The sequence below is a fragment of the Nelumbo nucifera genome, chromosome 1, assembly GCF_055504915.1.
Source record: "Nelumbo nucifera cultivar China Antique chromosome 1, China Antique-T2T, whole genome shotgun sequence".
Classification (NCBI taxonomy): domain Eukaryota; kingdom Viridiplantae; phylum Streptophyta; class Magnoliopsida; order Proteales; family Nelumbonaceae; genus Nelumbo; species Nelumbo nucifera.
In genome coordinates, this window is record NC_142649.1 from 82669305 (window position 1) to 82686680 (window position 17376).

Here is a 17376-nt window from a genome sequence, read left to right on the forward strand (position 1 = left end):
TATAAAAATGTCTCTTGATTCTTATCCTTCAACTAACAGAGCTTAAAAGGTTCTTGGGTTAGGATTCCACACATTAACAGATCCATTGCAATCTCCAAAACAATGAATAAACATTTGAAACAGAAAATGTTCTACATTAGATCCTCTGGCATTGCGAGAAGTGCATCTGGGAACACTCTCGCTGCTTCATTCTGTCAAAAATGCCTAAATTTTGATGATATGACCATGGAAAATATAGAAATGAACATTAAAGTGTTGACTGAATCATTTCTTAATCGAGAGAGTGAATACCTGCATTTCGGGATCCATCTCCCTTTATAAATATCACTGTTCACCAGGCCTCAAATTGTGGAAGGATTCAATCTACTCACAGACTTTCTTACCACATGATAGATAAGGGTGCTTGTCTATTTTTGGTAGCTCTTCAACCGACTACAGTTTTCAATTTGTGGCTGGTGAATCAGGGCAGCCGCAACTAAAATTGCTTCTGTTTACTCTATTTACACTGGTTATGAGAAAATTTAGATGAAAAAACTAGCCTAGTTATGAGCATTGCAAGCCTGCGTGCTCCTCGCCCTGGTTTAACATTGGTTGGGTTGCCCACCTCAGAACAAGGGGGGTTTCCAGAGCACCAACCACCAGGTGTGAAGCCACCATTCTTCCGGCCAAGAAGTTCGTTATCAATCTTATCCAAGATAGGGTCATTTCGTTTAAACTTTCTGGCAAAGGGAGCATTGCTGTTAATCATCATCATTGTGTCATTAACGCTGAGGGTGTGAGGATGCTGTTTCGGGGGAATGTCCCATGATATGTAATGCATATCATGGTTGACAGTGGTCTTTGCGAACTCTGGCGCATTGCAAATGACTGTTTGGAAGTATCCTTCAGGAGAAGAGATGAAGTTGGTGTAGTACATGAGAAGGATTCTTGGCAAGTTGTCCCAGCCCCATATGCAGTATTCCACAAATGAGCGTGATAGAACCATCCATGCTGATCCTGTACCAACAATATATGTCAATTATGACTTATAAGGAGAGAACATTTCAAATTGTCAACACCTTCGGAAACTTTTTGATCCTTTATTGCCGAAAACAAAAATCTTTGATCTCTTAATCAGCAGGTCATACTGTGGTGGTTTCTAAGCAGACAGCAGATCAGAAAATTTTCATTCAGTTCCCATTTTTTTTCTATCAGTTTAGAAACCACAGAGATTTCCTAATTAGAACATGCTGCAAAGGAGAGATCAACCCTCTTACATATGTCCCGCAGACAGTCAGCTATAGAAAATACTTGGTTTACACATGCATACTTCCATCTTTTGGTTATAAAAGAATCTGCAGAAGTGGGGTTATTGGGTCAAGAGTAGAGCCTTCATGTTTGAATGATGCAATTACAACCAAGAAAAGCAAAAGAGCATGTTGTGTAAAATCTTGTAGATGGTGATCAAAGTAAATCCTCCATACTGAAGAAGCATTTACAGCCAAATAACAGACAACATGTATATTATTTTTTATTCCTATTCCTCCAAGGAGTATGGTTGCATCTTTTAGCAATAAAATAAACAACCCTGATAGCTGATCTAATAAAGTTATCGAGCTCAGCTTAGCTTATTAAAAGGGTACTATCCCAGGCTTAGATATATTTATAAATGAGAAACAGTTTTGGATAAAGTACAGGTAAGCGTCTCGACCTTATAATTAACTTATAAAAGCAAAGGTAGCAATTTTTGACATGGTCAATGATATATTTAGAGTTTTCTAGCATCCTACTTAGGTCAAATTTCAGTGTGCAACCATCAACAAAATTTGCGGTTTATGGTTTACTTTTCACTACCCCAAGGTGTCAAGGAAAGGGAGGAGAAAGAAAACTAACCAGTGAATAACTTGAATGCTGTTGGCACTTGTCTTCGTTGAGTAACCCAGAAAATGTCTGATTTTGTTGACAAGTAAAGCCCAGGATCAACAATCAAGGGTTTTGCCCTTTGTCCCCTGTGTATCACAACCACATAATATAAGGTTGATGACTCTTCACATTCCCAATTCATTAAGAAAGAAAGTGAACAAGAAGAAATTGAACTTACTCCTTCCACCCCAATCGACTTGTGTGTTCTATGAAATTCAGATTTCTGTCCACAGTGGAAAATGCGTGAAGAATATCTGCACCCCAACAATTCTGATCAATCACAAGAACACCAAAATATGCTCGGAGTACAAGAAATTATCAACTCACACTAAACAGAATGAATTTCCATGACCAAAACGACCCACCAAGGAAGGAAGGAAATAAAAAGAAGGATCAGAACCAACCATCCTGTGTCACAAGTGGATAATCCGAAGCACTGAGGTTTATGAACCAATCCCACTCCTTGCTTTCCCTGAGAAGGATGGCACAGGCATGGAGAGTATTAGCAACCATTGTCGGTCCTCTGTAAGTAACCATATTCGCTTTGGTAATCATGCGCACATTCCCAACTTTTCTGAAGATTGTATTGTTTTTTACGCGATAAGCAAGCTCCAATCTTTCTGCAGCTGGTGCTTCCAAGTCCAAATGGACGATGTAATGGTTCCATGGGTGATACAGTGCGTGGAGGGTCCTCCAGAGCTTCTCCAGATCACCTCTTGATCCAGAGACAAGGTAAGCCAGACGAGGGATAGGGGGGCGAGACGGTGGGGGTGGCTTATGATGAACCTTTGATTCAATGAAAACTGGGTCCGTCTGGTTTCCAGAGACGCGGATTGGAAGGATTGAGAAAATTGAATTGATTGTGTGTACTGAAGACATAAGACCCATGTTGAAGCAGGTGGCGACGAGGAAAATGAAGATTAGAGAGCTTACAACAAGCGGGAACACCCATTTCTTCTCCACGTTTAGGGCTCCCATTAGAAAATCTTTTCATGTGCTCTCTTCAAATTCAATCAAATTCTAGTATTTTTATCTCCTGATTGATCCAGCTTTTTCCGACCTAAGAAGCGGATTCAAGGGGCAAAATTAATCCCCCGGGCTTTATAGTTGCATTGATCGTTCACGTAAGACGAATTCACTTTACCTGTTGGAACGGAACAACGCCAAAACAGAAAACAATTAAGACCCTGTTCTTCCAGGAAAGATGAAACTTTATTACGCTATGCCAAATTCGAATTAATCGCAAACAACAAGCTTAGGTGATGGAACGGAGGAAACCGAAGGATAAAGAGAAACACCAACGCAGGATTAAAGTAACTATGAAATGAAAAAAGAAAAAAACGAAACATACGATTCATTGAAGACATAATTAAGATTCAGAAAACTTGTATCGGAAACATTGGAAGCTCCGAAAGAGAAGGAAGAAAACAAACACATGAAGATAGATTAATGCTTTCCGTAAATGGCTGAACTTTTTTTTCCCTTTTTTTGGGTATAAAAAAAGAATAACTAAAACAATTCCAAAACTCCAGATACCTGACGAAGTATAACTTTTGGGAAGAACCAGAGCGGCAGAGCTCGACGCTTGTAAATCGAAACGAAACTCGAAGATAACGAAGAAACCCATGAATTAAATCACAAGAAAGCACCGAGTAATTCAATAAACGCATATCCATTTTCAGCACAGGATAAAATACAAGGAATTCAACAACAACACCGGAAGTCCGGACCATAAAATGAATCAAACATAAAACAACAACATTCGTAAAGGAAAAAAAGGAAAAAAAAAAAAATCTGTGGCAAGAGAACCTGAAGGTGATGCAAGAGAAGGAGGAGAGCAAGTTTGTTGTTTGTAGCACCTTCCCGAAGAGAGCAAAAAGAAGAAAGGAGAAAGAGAAATTGGACGGACATGAACGGATGGATGTGCTCCGACCCGTGTCTCTGGTAGTTGATTCCCCGCTTCTTCTTACAGAAAAAGAAACAATATAATATCGCAAGAAATAAATTAAATAATGGCGGAGCAACGAAACCCCCCAGGAGTTCAGACGTGGGTTGTGGGTTTCACTATCGTTTGGGCGTTTCTGCCTTTCTGGCTTGGTTTTCCACTTCTCCTCCTCCCTCCACTTTTCTGTAATTCTGTTGTTTTCTGCATTTATCGATATCGCCGGTTTCGGAACTCGGTTGACCCAGGGCAATATCCATCTACGTATCGACTACCTCTAGCTTTGTAACGTAGTACTGGGGTTATATTATCCACACGATCTGTTGAACAATTAGTGTTTGACATTTTGATGACCAATCCAAGGGCTTTAGATTCGTCGGTATTTCGGTATCACGAGTTTGTGTACGTGCATATGGCATCGTTGCTTTTTCTCGAACTCCGTATTTTGTGAGTGAAAGCTCCCAACGACCTGGATCATCTACCGACCATCCTCGTTCTTTAAGTCGTTATTCAGTAGTCAGTCATTAGTGTGTAGACCAGGTTTGCCGTTTGCGCATGCACACACGTGACACAACACACCGATGTAAAAGGTGCAGGACTCCACTATGGTGGGACCCATTTAAAGACGGGATAATCTTGGCCGTCAAAAGTTGATTTTGCCACAGAACCTGTAGGTTTGAGACCGAATCAGCCCTTAACTAGACTGCCCCACAGTACATTTCCGCCGTATATTCGGAACATCTATCGATGTTGGCATCATCATTCTAATATCATCGGAAGATATTCTCAATACACGGCTGGTATGTCCGTTGTGGGACTGATTTTAACTCTCCAAGCTCACAGTGAATATGTAACTTTCAATAGAGAGCGTGCACGTCACCAATTCGAATGAGGCTACTCCGTTATTTCATTATCGTTATCTTCCCGTTAAGCAGGTGATACGGCTCACCCTGTCAGAAAAAGACAAAAAATAAATAAATAATTCAGAATTCTCGTTTTGAATCATAGGAACACTCTCCTTCACCTTTTTTTCAACCGAACCCTATAACAGAGACCATGGCAATTTCTGAGCACAACCGAACTCTGACGGTAGCAATCTATTTGAATCTTCAAATTGCAAAGGTTCTGCTTTCTATGCGTGGAGAAGTAACAAACTGATAATCCATTCTTTTAATAAATAAATGATCTATCTGATTTTACTAAAAAGAAATAAGGCTCGGTAAGTTATTTATCCGGGTGCATTTATCTGGGTAAGTTTTTCTTGGAAAACATTTATTCAGGTAAGTGTATTTATTTATGTTCTTTTATTTCTTAAATAAATAAGGCAATAACCATTTTAACCATAAAAATCCATTATTAAAAGGGAGATTTTTGTCCTATTTTGAGAGGGGGTGAAATTATTTACCCATCTAAGAGATGGGGGTAAGTGATACCTAGGAAAACAAACTTTCCCTGATCCCCACATAATTTTGAAAAAGGAACATGGGATTCTTGGTCAATGGGAATCAAAATACCATTGACCAACTTCCCCCCTCTCAAAATCCGAAAAAAGAACATGCCCTAAATGTTTTTTCTTCATCAACTTCTTGAAAGTTGTGCACAGAGAGACTGCTGAAAGTTGAATTTACATCATCAAATTAACGGTGATTCCATCATACACAAATTGATACATAGAACATCGGTGGTTTCAATTAATTAATTTCTTAATTCAAAGCACTGTGGAATCAAAATAATAAGAAAACCAATACATTGGGCATAGATGGTCAATCCATTCTTGTTGCATTCTTGGCAACAGTTTGTCCATCTATCATCAATCCCTTCATCATGACTGACTTTGCAATTGCCATTGCAGTTGAAGCACAATACGAAGTGTATCCTGTGCAGCCGTCACATGGGCCATTGGAGTGATTGACTGGGACTCCTTGCAAGAGTGGTCGGAGCTTCCCTTGCTCGTGCAAGCTCACCACCTCATCAGCTCCTCTGATGTATCTCCCCCTTGCAAGAGCAGGAAGCAACAAACAGATACTTATCACCAGGTATTTCTTACCACCATCGGAGTTCAATTCTGCTTAGAAATCACCAATGGTCTCTTACTCCAGGGCAATAGCTCAGTTGAAAAAATGGGAGGAAGGAGAGTTCAAATGATTCAGAATGAGAGCTTTGGATTATTTGTCTTTTTTTTTATCAATGATCGGATGAATCTTATACACCCACTTAACAAAAAGACAATGTTAATGGAAATGTCTTGATTTGAATAGGTGACATGCACGCCTCCTATTGGAGGATACACACTCGCTGTGAACCTACGGGTTCATTGGATTTATTCTCGCATTTGAGAATGTAATTTTTTCGTTTTTTGCATAAAAGGGCTTTTGAAAAAGTTATTTTGAAATGGGCTTCTTGGAAAAAAAACACTTAGTGTTTGTTTGACACTCTGGTCTTTTTTTTTTCCTTTTTATTTCTTTTTTGATAAAAGGCCTTTTTTTTGTTCAAAATAGTGTATTGTGATTTATAAACATGAAACTGCTTTTTATCTAAATGGACTTTTTTTTTTGTATTTTGATACAAAATGCCCCTTCTGATTTTTTTTCACTAAAAATGATTTTTTGACGGGATTTTGTATTCGCAACAATGTTTTAAAAACAGACCTAGTACCGAAACTACTTTGGCCATGGGTTTCTGGGTCAATGGTTTGATTGTCTGGTTTGAATGAATAGTCTATAGAATTTTTAAAAAGAAAAAAAAAATAATTAAAACAAAAATGGCAAAAATTGTTATTTGAGTTGAATGGATCATTGGTTTGACCACCCAGGTTAGCAGGTCATTGACCAAGAGGGTGTTTGGAACCGTGGGCAGTTTTATTCAATAAAACTGCCACATAGGCACCACTTCGGTTTTTGTGCACGCCTATTGTCTAGGGAAGTTATTTTTTAAAGCTTCATCAAACGGTACGTTTTTTCACTGTTATGCTAATGTGGTGCCTAGTGACACCTAGTTGTCATAAACTGTTGTAATTTTTGTCTTTTTTGATTTTGCAAACAAACAAAGTACAAATGTTGAATGAAAAAACGTAAATAGAACCAAACACATACTAAGTGTATGATTTTTGAAAAATGAGCAATTTTAGGATAAAATGGAATTAGCTGTTTGAACAGTTTTTGGGCCGAACGGTCCAACCATCCGACTCAATTTCTAAAACCGAGACCGAGAGCGCTTCTGCATTAAAAGTCATTTGCAGAAAATTTTGAACCATATGATCTATTTGACTCCGAGGTGTGGTGTTAATCAATTGACACGTGTTCCATCAATGGAGTTGACAGGCCCACATTGGAAATTTGGCACGCACCCCACCATCACCACCCCCCAAGTATCTTTCCCGGGGCACGGTTTTTCTACCGCGTGGACGGATAGAAATACCAAACTCAAAGGGTTCATGTGATCAGTCCATGTCCATACTTATCTCATCAACTCACTTGTCAATATCATTCTCATATGAGTCATATACTCATATCTCATCAACAGATCAACGCAGAACGCACCCTCGTCTGTTCCAATCTCCCAAGCAATTAATGGTCGTTATTTCTTCCATCAGAATGATTTGCCAGGTGTAACATGGGAAAATGTAGCAATGAGGAAATGTGTGGGCCCAAATGAATCCCTCTCCAAGTCTCCATGATTTCATGTCTCTCACTCACATTTATAACATGAATGACAAACTGTGTGATTGAATGTTGGTTATATTGGTTACGATATTTAATAGAACTATACTTATCCGGTGGTTCTTTATAATTGTTGTTTGGTGGTCGGCTTAATTAGATGACGCGGTATGGCGCCATTTAATCAAGTTGGAATAGCCGAATAGGAAGTTGGAGCTGTTGCATAAAATGATAAAATATTAAATGGACCATGAGAAATTAGGTCATTCCATTTAATTTCTGGCAATTCTTTTCCTCTTACAGGTGTTAAATGGACCAAAGATTAACGGTTTGAATTGGACCTAGCTCATATGAAATGGGGGATTTTATGAGAAGTTTAGGTATAAACGAAGATAAGATATGTAATTAATTGAACCCAAGACCTAGAATTTGTCCCAACTATGTTAGTGACCCACTGCTTGGTGGAGTTGACAGATGGCAAGCATGAAAATGTTTATGCATTGGAGAACGACGACTTGGAAGATAAAGCCCAAGGTGATGACCCCTTATATGCTTAGGTTTTGGTTGAGTTTGCTTTGAAGAAACTATTAGACAAGGCTGCAACAGTGAACTATACAAGGGGATTCGTATTGGCTTTGGCTGTGTAGATGGCCGTGGAATCAATGGTAATGCCTAGGGGTGAGTATTATTCAGTTTTAACTGAATAATCGAACTGAAAATTTCGATTTCAGTTTTTTTAGTTTGGCTTTTCCAGTTTTTGGTTAAATTGGTTTGGTTTTTTCGGTTTGTGGCTATTTTGGTTTTTGAAATTAGAATTTTGGTTAACTGAATTAATCAAACTTTTTATTATTATATGTAATATAATATATAATATGTAACATATAATATGCAATATATAATATACTAAAATTTGGTTTCATAATATATATATATATATATATATATATATATATATATATATATATTATAATATATAATATATGTGGAATCAATGATAATGCCTAAGGGTGAGCATTATTCGGTTAAAAGCGAATTATCGAACTGAAAATTTTGATTTCAATTTTTTCGGTTTGGCTTTTTCAGTTTTTGGTTAAATCGGTTCGATTTTTCGACTTTTGAAATTAGAATTTCGATTAACCAAATTAACCAAACTTTTTATTATTATATGTAATATATAATATATAATATGTAACATATAATATATAATATATTATATATTTATATATTAATATATAATATACTGAAATTTGATTTCATAATATATATTTTATAATATATAATATATATTATATTATTAAAATTCGGTTTTAACTGAAAACCAAACCGAAAATTTTGATTTCAGTTTCGATTTTCATTTTTTTAATTCGGTTTTAAAATTTCGATTTATTCAATTCAGTTTTTAACTGAATAAACCGAATGTTCACCCTAATAATGCCCTACTTAAGTGATAAAATATATAAGGCCTATAGTGAGAGATTAAATAGTTGTGGGCCCATATATTTTATCACTGATGTAGAGAGTTATTGGTTTTTCACCTTCTGGATAGCTATTGGGTTTAGCTAATCCTATTTCCTAGGCAAGTGACTGAAAGTTGATGTAGCAATTCGAGACTTTTCACTAGATGTTGGTTATAGGCATTTTAGGTGGAGCACCTCACATTGTAAAGCCAAAAGCAGTAATGTGAAAGCCCTTCTAGTTGAGGTGATCTGAAATTGAATTTATCACCATAATCATCTCAATAGACCTTGTAGCCAAGGTTGTCAAGGGATGCATGGACTAGCTAGTTTTATTGGATCTGTTTTTCTTTTTTTTCTTCAGTTCATTTTTTTAGACTTTTTAGGCTCCATTTTGGAAAGAGTGCAAATAAAAAAAATATGTATAGTGTAAATACAAGGTTCAGAAATACCATATACAAGATTTTGTACTGTACATGTTTGTATTTATACTTTTTTTTTTCTAAACTAAGCATTAGTAATTCAAAGTGTTCTGTGCTACATAGGGGTGTCGATTGGACAGGATTTGGTCCAACCCAATCCAGTCCAATGTGAGTCCATTACAAATGGACCAGGTCCAATCCAATCCAATGAATAATTTGGACCGGTCCAATTCATTTTAATTTAGACTGGTTTCAACCCAAACCCGGTCCAGTGATACCTATATTCTTATCTTGTATCAATGGACTGGATATTGGCTAAATCCAATCAAGTCTAATATAAATTTATTATGGATGGACCAGGTCCAGTCCAATCTAATAAATATTTTGGACTGGATTGGTCCAATCCACTATGCCTTTTTGGTTCGTCCAATCCATCCAAATTGATTTTGGAGTGGACGGAGTCTAATCCAAAACCAGCCCATTGACACCCTTAGTGCTACACAAGACGAGGGTAGTACGATCCCACGAATCACACAAGCAAATTAAACTAAGACCCCCAGGGGGATTACTATGATTAAAAGAAATACAACCATTATCTGCTGAAAGAACTTCCCTAGCAATCCAATCCACTGCTTGATTTGCCTCTCTATACACATGCCTGTATTTCGCCCTTTGACTGAGATGATCTCTGCACAATAAGCATTCTCTAACAATGTTACTAATGGTCCACGGCGGCCACACTTGACCTTTAAGAAGGAAATGACTAATCGTGATTCCCCTTCTATAATATGGGCCTCCCACGCAGCCCATGCTTCAACAGTATTGATGGTCGAATACCAAGATTGTAGCCTTCGAAATCGACGATATTGCCCAAGTGATTTCTAACCACTACTGCAACGGAGAACTCTCCAGATCTCAAGCATTGAAGTTGATTTTGATTGTGCCTGCTCTCAGGGGGTGCCAATAGACATTCCGCCACCTCTTCTCCACTACTGCAACATTGGCAAATGTCTTCTGATTTCTACTTTTCCACAATTGCCATAAGATGTAACCACTCTTTTCAAGCACATTGTTATTATTCTTCTTATAGGTCTCATACACCCTAGTCCACCATGACATCATGTTCGGGTCCAAAGTAGAAGGGCCCACTAAATTGGGGCCCACAATATTCCATACCTGTTTTGCTTCTTCACAGTCCCTCTCCACAGAAGATACATCCTCCGTCAATGTTAATCCCCTTGGCCCTTAAAAGGCTCTTTGTGAGGAGTCTACCTTTTAGAACCAGAAAAGGAAAGGTCTTGAGTTTGGGTTGACATTTCAGATTCCAAATGTGAGAATTCCAGTTAACACACTGATCATTAGCCACAGACAGGCTGCATTTGAACTTGTATGTTGTTTTCATTGAAAATTCACCATTAGCATTTAATCTCCAAATTAGTCTGTCCTTTACGTCCCCTGAGGGGATAAAGATAGATCTTATTTTGTTCCATAGAGGATTAGTGATAAGACTACAAACTTTTTCCTCCCTCTAAACTTTCTTATCATGGTTAATGCAATCATTCACTCAAAGATCTTCATTAGCACCATGGGGAATATTAAGATTCTCTCTAATGATAGAATTATCCATCCATCTATCGTTCCAAAAATTAATGGACCTCCCGTCCCCAACTTCCCATCTCAGCCCTTTTTTTAAAAGATCTCTAGCATGAAAGATCCCTCTCCAGGCCCACGAAATCCTCATTTTCATTTTAATACTAGCGAGGACCCGTGCGATGTACGGAATTTATTAAGCGAAAGCTAAATAATAGAAATTGTCATTTACTAAAATACCCCTTATAGTTTCATGGATTTACTAAAGCCTACCCTATAGTTAAAATTTTACTAAAACACCACTTATAATTTGCAATGGATTTAATCAATCTTCCATTAGATGATAGTGAAAAATGACAGTATTGACCCTAATGTTCATTTAAATAAATTTAATCAAAAGAAAATAAAAATAAAAATACAATTTTTGCCCTTTATAGGACATGGGCAACCACTCTATTGGCTATTATTATATTATGAAGTCAAATTTTATTATATTATATATTAAATATAGTATGATATATATTGTATATTATATATTACATGTTATATAGCAAAGTTCGGTTAATTCAGTTTTTCGGTTAACCAAATTTCTAATTCTAAAAACCGAAATTGAAACCAAATTTTTGGTTCATTTTTTCAGTTTTAACCACATAATGCTCACCCCTAATTCACCCGGCTAATTGGATTGGTGATCCAATTAAGATAAGTAATCATTGCTTATCTTAATTAGATCAATAAAGTAGCACAATATTAGAGAGAAAGACCTTTGGGTTTTCCAATGCCTCTTATTTTAATGCATGTTATTATTACATTTAAAAAATATATTTAAGAGAAATAGAGAGAGAGAGAGAGAGAGAAAGATTTAAGGCCTTTTTTTGTATATGTGTGTGTGTGTGTCTCTCTCTCTCTCTCTCTATATATATATATTCAAGGCCTTTTTTTAATGCATTGTTATAATTACATTTAAAAAAGACATTTAAGAGAGAGAGAGGCAGGAGGGAGTAGTAATAATAATTATTGTATTTTAAAATTCATAGAATTAATAATAATTACAATATTTTTAATAACTAACATTATTAACCGTGTATATTAAAAATAATGCATTTATTAATTAATAGTATTTTTACTAATTAAAAAATTATATAATTATCATTATTTATTCAAAAACAATTTTAAATCATGTATTTCTTAATTAATATAATGTGAGTTATAATTCATAAAAACAGTATTAAAAATTATAGTATTTATTAATTGACAGTAATTAAATAATTATAGAATTGTACTAGTTAACAATATTAACTATAGTTTTAATTAATAAAATATTTATAATAATTGCAATATTATAAATTAATTAAAATTATATATTAAAATACTAAATTTATTAATTAATAGTATTTTTAATTAATATTGTACTTTTAATAATTATAGTATTTTAATTAATTAAAATTATCTATTAAAAATAATTTATTTTTATTAATAGTATTTTAAATAATTATAGTATTAGTAATAACCGTATTTTACAATATTTTCAATAATTGCAGTATTATTAATTAACAATGTTTATTAAAATATTGTATGTGTTAAAAAATATTAATATTTTTATTAATTAATTAATTAGTAGTTTCTTAAATTGTTAATTACTGTAAGTTATAATTTAAATTGTATTTTAAATTATATGTGAAACTATAAGTAATATAATTAAATTTTAAACTATAATTAAAAGTAATTATATTTAAATTATTTATTTAAACATAACTTAAGCTATAAATAACATAAAAATACTTTTAATGAATAGAAATTAGCCAAGAAAATAACCAAAAATAATGTAACTATAAGTTTGTCATAATTACAAAAAATTATCCAAGAAATTACCAAAAATGGATTAACATGATTTCTAGTAAATATGATAAATTACCCAAAAAAAATATAACCAATAAAATTACTTTTGAGAGAAGCTATTTATCTATTTTCTCTTTGTATTTTTCTTTTTTTTTTTAGAAAATATAAAAAAATAATCATTGCTTATCTTGATTAGATTAATAAAGTTGCACACTATGAGAGAGAGACGTTTGGGTTTTCGAATGCCTCTTATTTTAATGCATGTGATTACTACATTTAAAGAAGACATTTAAGAGAGAGAGAGAGAGAGGGGGGGGGGGGGGAGGGAGGGAGGAAGTAATAATAAATTAATAATTACTGTATTAATTTTAAAATTTACTGTATTAATAATAATTACAATATTTTCAATAATTTACAGTATTTTTAATAATTATAGTATTTTTAAATAATTAACAGTATTTATTCAAAAATAATATTAAATAATGTATACTTTTATTAATATATGATATAAATTATAATTTATTAAAAGAGAGTATTAACAATTACAACACTTAATAATTAGCAATAATTAAATAATTATAGTATTTTTAATAATTACAGTATTATCAATTAGTTAATAGTATTTATTAAAATACTGAATTTATTAATTAACAATATTTTTAATTCATATAGTACGGTTAATAATTATTTTATTTTAACTAATTAACATTATTGTTGAAAATAATGTATTTTTTATTAACAGTATTTTTAATAATTACAGTATTAATAATTAACCATATTTTATAGTATTTTCAATAATTGTAGTATTTATTAATCAACAATGTTTATTAAAATACTGTATTTGTTAAAAAAATTAATATTTTTTAGTAAATCAATATTTAACATTGTTAAAATTGTTAACTAATGTAAGTTATAGTTTAAAATGTATTTTATATATTATTTTAATTATATTTGAAACCGTAAGTAATATAATTAAATTTTAATGAACAGAAATTAGCCAAGAAAATAACAAAAAATATAATACCAATAATCTTGTAAAAATTACCAAAAATGAATTAACATGATTTCCAATAAATATGGTAAATTACAAAAAATAAAAAAAATATATAACTATTAAAATTACTTTTTGAAAATATGTACTAATTATCAATAATCTTCAAGAAGTAAATATTATTGGTTCATAGTGTATTAAATTACAATTTATATAATTTAAGCATTATAATCCTTGCCTATGATGATATTAGTTCATAGTGTTACAATGGAAAACAGAAAACATGTGTTTACTATTATGTATTTCCATTATTTAAGTTAATAAATATTAATAGGAATGAATGCACCAATACGAAAAAAACAAATGTATTAATGAATTTTTAATTAATAAATAATATTTATGAGTTAAGAACTTTATTGGGCATAATTAACTCATTAAAAATGTTAAAAATTCATGAAAATTTAAAATGTAGAATCGGTTTTATTAATAGTATTTTATTATAAAATTTACTGAATAATAATGAAAAATACCAACAATTAGTTAAAAATATAAAACAAATTCTAAAAGACCTAAACATAATTAAAATACTAAAAATTAAAAAATTGAAAATTAAGAATATTTTATGTTAATAATGGTATTTACTGTAAATAATTAAAAAGTACAGTTAATAGTATTTTATTATTAAAAAATACAAATAATTATTAAAACATATTGAAAATTAGCTGTATTTTTTTATTAACTATGGTATTTATTTAGTTATTTAAAGTAATTTTTTTGAAAGCAAATGAAAATTAAATTTTTACTGACTAATATGCTAAAATAAATGCTAAAAATATTGAACATTATTGAAAAATACTCATATGCAAAAATTACTGAATAATAATGAATAAACACCAAAATTAAATAAAAATCCGAAAATTCTAAAAAACCTAAAACAAAATTAAAATACTAAAAATAATTAAAAAATAAATTAATTGTATTTTATTGCAAAAATACTGAATAATAATGAAAAAATAATGTATTTTAATTATTAATAGTAATATAATTAACAATAATTATTTTTACTGTAATTAACATTTATTATAATTTAAGCTATAAATAGTAGAAAATTAAATTTAATTTGTTTTAAGCAAGAAATTAGCAATATTTCTGAAGATATGATAAGTTCTAGAAATTATTGTATTTTAAATAAATATAATAGTTTAATAATTACAATATTTTAATAGTTTATAATATTTTAATAATTAATAATAAAAAGTAACGAATTGTTTATAACTTAACCTAACCCAATTAAATCTATAAATTTGCAAAATCAAGCAACTATTTTCTTTTGAGTTAGGTCTAGCTGAGATTTGCAACATGTCCACACATTATCACAGATAATTAGATTTGAAGTCTAATTAGATATCAAACTTTTGAAGTCCAATGAAGTTTTTAGCAAATAGAGCCCAAGCTGAACAACCCTTAATAAGCTGAAGTTGCAAGTTATATGCATATACGGTAAATAGTATTATTTAATATTTAAATGACAAATTTTATTTAATATATATAGAAATGTTATATATTTTTTTATACTAGACTATAATTAAATAAAAATTTTAATTTGTAAAAAATCATAGTTTTATTATTAACATGTGCCTCTTTATCAATAAAAAATGTGCAAGCCCGAGCCCAGCCCGACCATTGGACCTAGATTTTGAGCCCGAGCCCAATCCTTATATAAACCCCGAAGCCCGATTTGTACACAAAATGTCTTATTTTAAGTATACTTTTATAAACTAATATTATTAGTAATAATTTAATTATTTGATAAACTAATTTATATTTCCTAATAATAAATTGATATTTATTAATAATTTAAGAAGTATATATATATATATATATATATATATATATTATTATATATAACATAAGTACTTGTTTATATATGTAATAGTATTGGGTCGGGCTTACTTGAGAAAGCTCGAGCTTGAGCCCACGGGCATGAAATTTTGTCCAAGCTTGAAAAATAGCAGGTCAGGCTAGGTCGGGTCGTCGGGCTACCCAGCCATGAATAGGTATAACATAAGTACTTGTTTATATATGTAATAGTATTGGGTCGGGCTTACTTGAGAAAGCCCGAGCTTGAGCCCACGGGCATGAAATTTTGTCCAAGCTTGAAAAATAGCAGGTCAGGCTAGGTCGGGTCGTCGGGCTACCCAGCCATGAATAGGTCTAATTGTATATATAAACAATTGTATACATAGAAAACCATATGAAATAAAAATTTAAACATCTTTTTCATTTTTTTTTAAATGGGCCACTCATAGCTTGGCTCGGACCTGGCCTAGCCCAAGGCCATGGACCAGCTTGACCCACGACATGGCATGGGCCCGTGCAAGCTCGGGCCGTGGGTTGTACCAAACCGGCCCCCCAAATTATCCCACGGGAGGGAGGCATGACCTGGGATGCCCCGTGGGCCAACATAGCACAACCTGCAAGTCATGTCGTGATAGCCCAGCCCGACCCGATTTACACCTCTACTTCAACCCACTCAATAATAGGGATGGGGCAGGGAAATTCAAGGATTCCCCATCCTTGATGAGTAGTGGGGTGCGTTGTCCCTAAACTCACTGACATTGAAGAGTGGTTGCCTTGCCCTGAACCCCCCTAGCATTGGGAATGGAGCGGGGATGGGGTAGAGTGTCTTGACTATGGGGTAGGGACAGGGATGGGGTGTCCTGCCCTAAACCCATCCCATTGTCATTCCTATATAATTGTTAATTATTAGTGAATTAATAAGAATGTTAGCTTTTGTAATTATTTTTATTTATTTAAAGGCAATCAAATTTTCATTTAAAAATAACAAAAATAATAACAATTATTAAAATTCCTCTAAATTATTAATAAAGCTAAATTTATTAAAAAAAATTGTTCATATTAAATTATCAATAATTATTTTTTTGTAAATCAACATAAAATGAAAAATACAATTATTAAAATTTTAGATATTAACAATAACTTTGAATACATTTAGTTAATTAACAACAATTTTTTATTATTAATTAATAGTAATTAAAATTATTAAATCTTTCAAATTTTCCCATGCATCCCATGGGTCCCCGCTAGTGACTACAAAAGTAGAAAAGAGAATTGATATTTGATGCATGAATAGATAACTAGGTCAAATGATTTAGCTATTCAACCATTAATGCCATTGGGTCATTGACCGAGTCAACAAATATTTCCATACAAATGGTTTGTTGGTCCCCCTTTTACTTTTACTCTGGCTTTACAACTCACTTCAAAGATCAAAGCCTGCAAAATATCTTTAATGATTTGGAATAAACAAAATTTTAGCAACATACAAGATCATCTTTGTAAGGGGATTGACCTAAGTAGAAACACGAATTGACGATTGCGACAAATTAACCAAGCCCAGGTCAATTCGGGTCATTAAATATAAGTGTTGAATATTTCGGCACAATTAATGAATATTCTAGAAACTAAAAGAGCATTCTTAAATAAGAAATAAACATGGAAACATTCTAGAAATCAATCTAAGCAAAGAAATAAACATGTGACAAAAAGGGAAAAATTG

General features: G+C 32.6%; 1 protein-coding gene across 3 annotated transcripts; it reads right to left on the reverse strand.

The window, feature by feature from the left end:
- Positions 1-85: 85 nt before the first annotated feature.
- LOC104599398 (beta-glucuronosyltransferase GlcAT14B-like) lies at positions 86-4027 on the reverse strand. 3 transcript variants are annotated; one of them, XM_010261911.3, is made up of 5 exons: positions 3712-4027; positions 2307-3046; positions 2081-2156; positions 1873-1988; positions 86-996 (listed from the first exon to the last, which is right to left on the reverse strand). In XM_010261911.3, the coding sequence occupies exons 2-5, from the start codon at positions 2878-2880 to the stop codon at positions 497-499; spliced, it is 1266 nt and encodes a 421-aa protein (XP_010260213.1). In that variant the 5' UTR covers positions 2881-3046; positions 3712-4027; the 3' UTR covers positions 86-496. The 3 variants fall into 3 exon arrangements, with proteins under 3 accessions (XP_010260213.1, XP_088742999.1, XP_010260214.1); XM_088886873.1 differs by having other exon boundaries at positions 3762-4024; XM_010261912.3 differs by having other exon boundaries at positions 3439-3745.
- Positions 4028-17376: the final 13349 nt, after the last annotated feature.